General features: G+C 42.8%; 1 protein-coding gene across 1 annotated transcript in view; it reads right to left on the minus strand.

Moving 5' to 3' along the window:
• The window catches only part of CCNYL1 (cyclin Y-like 1), a 45,757-nt gene that overhangs the window by 9,583 nt on the left and 30,087 nt on the right, over positions 1-6,087 (minus strand). Inside the window, exons 6-8 of the mRNA XM_011949995.1 lie at positions 5,273-5,324; positions 4,426-4,545; positions 1,399-1,547 (exon numbers count right to left, since the gene is read on the minus strand). Of these exons, the coding sequence (XP_011805385.1) occupies positions 1,399-1,547; positions 4,426-4,545; positions 5,273-5,324 (321 nt within the window). The remainder of the gene's footprint in view (positions 1-1,398; positions 1,548-4,425; positions 4,546-5,272; positions 5,325-6,087) is intronic.

The following is a 6,087-nucleotide window of genomic DNA, read 5'->3' on the forward strand; positions in this document are numbered from 1 at the left end:
GGGGTTTCTCCATTTTGGTCAGGCTGGTCTCGAACTCCTGATCTCAGGTGATACACCCGATCCTCCCAAAGTGTTGGGATTACAGGCATGAGCCACCGCACCTGGCCCCTAAATGCTTTGATAAGAATTCATGACTGACAGATTTCTTCTGTTTTTGACCAGAAAATAAGTGCCTTTTATTCTTATGTTCTACAGAGACTTTGCTCAGTCAGCCACAGCGAGACACCAAATCACAGTTGTAGGTTAGATATCTGTGCTACCTACTCTGCCCATATACATTTCCTGCCTGATTTTGGTCACAGGAATGACTGGACATCTCAGCAAAGGGCATCATGAAGAGAGGCACTCTTATCACCTCCACACTTGTAATAGAGTTGTTCAATAAATACTGAGTGCCTACCAGGTGCAATGTTAGTAGATAGTAATTTTACAGGTAGTTATGCTCAAATATGAAGTAATACTGAGCACATTTTTACCTTCTCCTTTTCACAGTAACTAACCCTTTTGTGGCACTAGCTTGAAGAACTGCTGGTCAAGAGAGCCACCCAGTGGCTGCTGTGCAGAGCAGCATGATAGGGGCAGGTCTTTAGGGCTATAAAATATTCCCCGTATTCAGTGCCTCCACAAGGAACACACATGGACAAAAGGACATCTCTGGACCCCTGGTATTTCTCTAAACCTACCAAGCAGTTTATCAGACAACTTCATGAATTATTTTACATCTACCAAACATCCTTCAAAGAATTGAGCAAAGTGAACAGCTAAGTAAAGATTACAGAGGTAAGCTGTAATTTGCTGTCACCTCAAAGGGTTCTCTGTGGAATATGTCTGTATGCTATTTGAACTCTGTATCGAAACAAAAAGAAATCTTTTTAGGCTGGAGTGCAGTGATGCAATCTTGGCTCATTGCAACCTCCACCCCATGGGTTCAAGCGATTCTCCTGCCTCAGACTCCTGAATAGCTGGGCACCTGCCAGCACGACTAGCTAATTTGTGTATTTTTAGTAGAGACGGGGTTTCACCACGTTGGCCAGGCTGGTCTCAAACTCCTGGCCTCAAGTGATCTGCCCACCTCAGCCTCCCTAAGTGCTGGGATTACAGGAACGAGCCACTGTGCCGAGCCTGAAAACAGTTCATTTTAACAGAGCTTATTTATTGTCTGAAGCTTATCAGATAGGCAGCTGAGATCTGGCAGTACTCTCCAAACTCAACTGTGTTTTCAAAAATAGGTACTGAACATGACATGTTCTTAAGAGAGATTCTGTTCCCTTTCCCCCAAAATTCTGCACTGGCAGTATCCTAAGAATGAACCTCTTTCACAGGGTTCAACTCTCAATGGGAATAATTAGACCACAGGGAAACAATATAGACAATCCCTCAACTTCCTGTTGCCTTTACTGGTAAGCTGATGATGTGCTGATGCTCACTGATACCACTTGCCCTCCTGTGTCAGTGAGTTTTTTCTTCCCACTAGTGCAGTTGATCCCATTCCACTTGTGCCGAACACTGTCCCCATAATTGCATCTTTCTGAAGGCTTTCTCCTTCTCTGCCAGAGATTTTCCCCCATGTGTTTCCTTTGTTCCCATCCCCCTCCCCACAGTTCCCCGGATGTGTCCTCTCATCTGCTCAAAGCATCATGCCCTGGTATCAGCTTTTCATCTCTCATCTCTCCTTAACCCACTCCTATTTGTCCCTTGCTGCTGTCACTCTCCTGAGAGTCCTCTTGCCAAGGTCCCCAGAGTCTTCACACTTACAAGCCAGAGCTCTTCATCCCACTGTTCCACTCCCCAAGTCTTCCCTAATATTGTACAGGGCATTTCCATTCACCTAGTTGCTGAGGCCAAATACCTACGCTCAAGTTACCCCACTCCAGACTGTGCGCACCTTCACTGGTAGGCTGCTCGCCATTTGTCACTGCTCACCTACATCACCCTAGTCGCTTCTTGACTCTCTTCTCTGCCTCTATTCTGCCAATTACGGTCTACTCTCTTCAAGCCATCAGCATAACCTCTTAAATTAAGAGCACTTCACTCCCCTGCTCAAAATCTTCCAAAAGTACCCATCAAACTGGAATAAAAACTTCTTCCTGGCCAGGCACTGTGGCTCACACTTGTAATCCCAACACTTCGGGAGGCCAAGGTAGGCGGATCACTTGAGGTCAGGAGTTCAAGACCAGATTGGCCAACATGGCAAAACCCCATCTCTACTTTAAAAAAAAAAAGAAAAAGAAAAAAAATTAGACAGGCGTGGTGATGGGCGCTGGTAAGTTCAGGTACTCGGGAGGCTGAGGCAGTAAGAATTGCTTGAACCTGGGAGGTGGAGGTTGCAGTGAGCCAAGATCACACCACTGCACTCCAGCCTGGGTGACACAGCAAGACTCCGTTTCAAAAACAAAACAAAACCTTCCTGTGGCCTGCAGGCCAAAAGGCCCTATGAGTTGTATGTGGCATTGCCCATGTGACCTCACCTCCTCCACTTTTTCCAACTCACTCCAACCACACTGGACACCTTGCTCTTTGTTCCTTGAACACACACACACACAAAAAGTTCCTGTGTAGTCTTGGCACTTGTCTGACTGCCTGTAATGCCAGCACTCCTTACCTTCCTACTTTGATCAGGTCACTGCTCAAATGTCACCTCTAGAGAGGTTCTTCCTGATCATTCTATCTAAAGTAGTGAGCCCCTCCTGTCACTCTGTATCCCTTTATGCTGCTTCATCTTCTTGCTACTTACCACTACCTGAAAAAATGTCTTCCTCACTAGAACATAAGCTCGTAAAGGCAAGAACTTTGTTCAATCCTCTCCTCTACTCTAGCACTTGGTAGCTCACGTCTGTAATCCCAACACTCTGGCAGGATCGCCTGAGGTCAGTTCTGAGACCAGCCTGGGCAACATAGCTAGACTCTAGCTCTACTAAAAAATTAAAACAAACAACAACAACAAAAACAAAATACAAGAATAGCGGCACAGAGTAGGCACCCAGTGAATATTTACAGAATCAGAAACTTCTTGGCAGCATTTAACACTGGGACCACAGCCTCTCTTATCTTGAACTCTTTGTTCTTTTATAACCTTCTCCTGGGTTTCGTCCTTCCACTCCATCTGGGGGCCTGTCCCTCAAATGCTAACAGTCTTTAGAGATCTACTTCTATCCACTTTATTTTCTTTTTTTAGAGATGAGGGTCTTGCTATGTTGCCCAAGCTGGACTCAAAAACCACTGCACTCAACCGATCCTCCCACCTCGGCCTCCCCAGTAACAGGGACTACAGGTGTGCACTACTATGCCTAGCTTGTCCACTTTCACTCTGCACCCTTTCTCTGTATTTGAACAGCTACTCTAACTCTTCATTCCTTACCTCTAAGCTCAGATTCATGCTCCAGTCCAGTATATTCAAATGACTACTGGACACTGCCACTCTGCTACCTCACAGGCACACAGAGCTTAAACCATCCATAATGAACTCCCCCTCTTCCTATACAGCTTTCCCTCCTGTATCACCTGTCTCTCTACCTCTGGAAGCACCACTCCTGCTTCTCTACAGTATGTGCTAAGTGTTCCAAATGGCTTACAGCTCCATGAAAAGGCCTAAGTCTGATCCAGTACCCACTGAGGGGTTTCTATTCAAGTGCACAGCAGAAGCCTTCTCTCCTAAATTCCAAATGGATGCTAACGGAGTAGGTACTGACCTAAGTATTCTTTCCCTCTAGGTCATGCAGTTGACCTTCCTCTATAGGTTTGCTGTGGGGAAGAGTAAAACAATCCTAACCACTTGAATAGGACTTATTATTCAATGATAAAATCTTACCATAGGAATTCTGTATGGAGGACATAAAGTTAAGGACACAGCTATAGCTTAGTAAGCTAACCAGAAAAGCCTTTGTCCAAGTATTACTTGTACCACATTGTTGGGCAACATCACAAGCAGGCACAAGAGGTAGGCAGAGATGATTAAAACCCATCATCCAAGGAACAAAGAATTTAGAGCAATAGTTCTCAATCACAACACATATCAGAAATACCTGGGGAACAGAGCCTGGGACTTGGCTTAGACCTACACTGGAATCAGTATCTGGCTCTGAACCACATGGTTTTGTTACCACTCTCCATCACCCCCAGCCCTGCCACCACGCCTTGTATGTGTACACACTGAATGTGTACATGTGCATTGATGGGTAGGGGGAGAAACCAGAAATCTCTCTGGCTGTCTTTTGCAGCAACTGTTCTGTGATGAGAAAAGCAATGGAAACATGTTCAACCATAATGATGATTAAAGGCGAAGGTACGTATTTATGCTCCTTTCATAGGTTTCTCTTAAAAGTTCTGATGATAATTTCAGGAACCTATTTTTATTTGAAAAACAGGACCATACCCTGTGTACAAGACTAATTTCTAAAGACGCTTTATAAATGAGAAATATCTTACCAAAGTTACTATTGCACATTCAGCTGTTAGCTGTGCAGCACTAAAAAGAGTACGAACAAATCTGTAAATAAATTTGTGCTCAGGATCATGCTTAAAGTATTCCTCTGGAACTTTTTCTCGCTGAAAGAAGAAAAGATGCAATGTTAGTATCCACTGAAGAAAAAAAATTTCTTTTTTTTTTGAGACGGAGTTTCACTCTTATTGCCCAGGCTGGAGTACAATGGCATGATCTTGGCTCACTGCAACCTCTACCTCCCGGGTTCAAGTGAGCCACTACGCCCGGTCAGCCTAAGTACTCTTAAGACCAGCAGTGTTGACGTTTGAGCCCACGTACCCCTTAAAATAATTCTGGCTGGGTGACATGACTTTTAGTTTTTAAAATATAAACAATTGCATCTTAAAATATCATAATGATTCAAAACTCATCACCATTTATCATTAAGGAAAAATATAGGCACAACTCAGAAAACTTTTACGTTCCTTTCCACTTTCCCTCCACAGAACTCTATCAAAATGTAAACTACTTGTAGGCTCGAAAGTCTTACTATCGCGGCATGTCATGATTCTCTTAAATAAACTTTGAAAAAATATTTTTAGTTTCCTGTAACCATAAGGCTCAAAGGCTTCATTGTCCAATACAATAGTTATTAGTCACAAGCGGCTATCGTATACCTGAGGAAGTGAATTTTTAAATGTTTACACCATTTTAATTGATTTAAATTTAAATTATTTTCTAATAATCTTCATAGAGATCACGTATATTTGTTAGGACTATTTATAAATATCAGCATGAAATAAACATAACTCTATGAGAGAAAAATACTACCTCAAAAAAAGTGACACTTACTGTAAGTGGATGTGATCTCTCATCAAAAATATCCAAGGATCTATTTGCATCTCTATAAAATAAGAATATGCATTGAAGAAGTTAATTCAGGAACTGTTAATACTGAGTAAAATGTCTGCTGGGGGTGGCAGGAGATGCCTCCTGTTTGCTTTGGTGTTTGCTTCATCAAAGCGAACAGTTGTACAAATTCTTCTCCTGGATCCCAGCCTTCAGAGGATTTCCTGACCTCTTTTTACTCAGCACATGAGGTTCTGTGCTGTGGAGTCTTTTCTACAATGACAATTCAGAATTGCCTTTAAGTGTTGGCCCTCCCTAACAGGCAATGGTAATAAAGTGTATTTTCACTCTTCTAATCCCTCATTGGAAGTCAAGAACATTTTACAAAGCAGTAGTGGTGGGCAATAAAATCTTCGGAACTTTAATGACTGTGAATGAGATTCAGATTTCCCAGGCTTTTCCTCTCTAGTTCTCTGTATTACATTCTTGACATATATTGGTTTATTTTAAGTGGTTTGATGAGTTAAAAACTGTATTGCCTTTTTATTTTAAAAGAGACAAGCCTTTGATAATCTTTACAAGTTTATAAAACTAATACATTGTGCTCATTTAATAAAACCAGTGATTCTCCAAGTGTGGTCTGTGGACTTCTGGAGACCCTCTAGATCCTTTTCCAAGAGGTCCTTGAGGTCAAAACTGTTCTTATAAGAATACTTATTTGGGCCTGGTGTGGTGGCTCAAGCCTATAATCCCAGCACTTTGGGAGGCCGAGACGGGCGGATCACGAGGTCAGGAGATCGAGACCATCCTGGCTAACA

Source organism: Colobus angolensis, unplaced genomic scaffold (genome assembly GCF_000951035.1).
Source record: "Colobus angolensis palliatus isolate OR3802 unplaced genomic scaffold, Cang.pa_1.0 Scaffold30, whole genome shotgun sequence".
NCBI lineage: Eukaryota > Metazoa > Chordata > Mammalia > Primates > Cercopithecidae > Colobus > Colobus angolensis.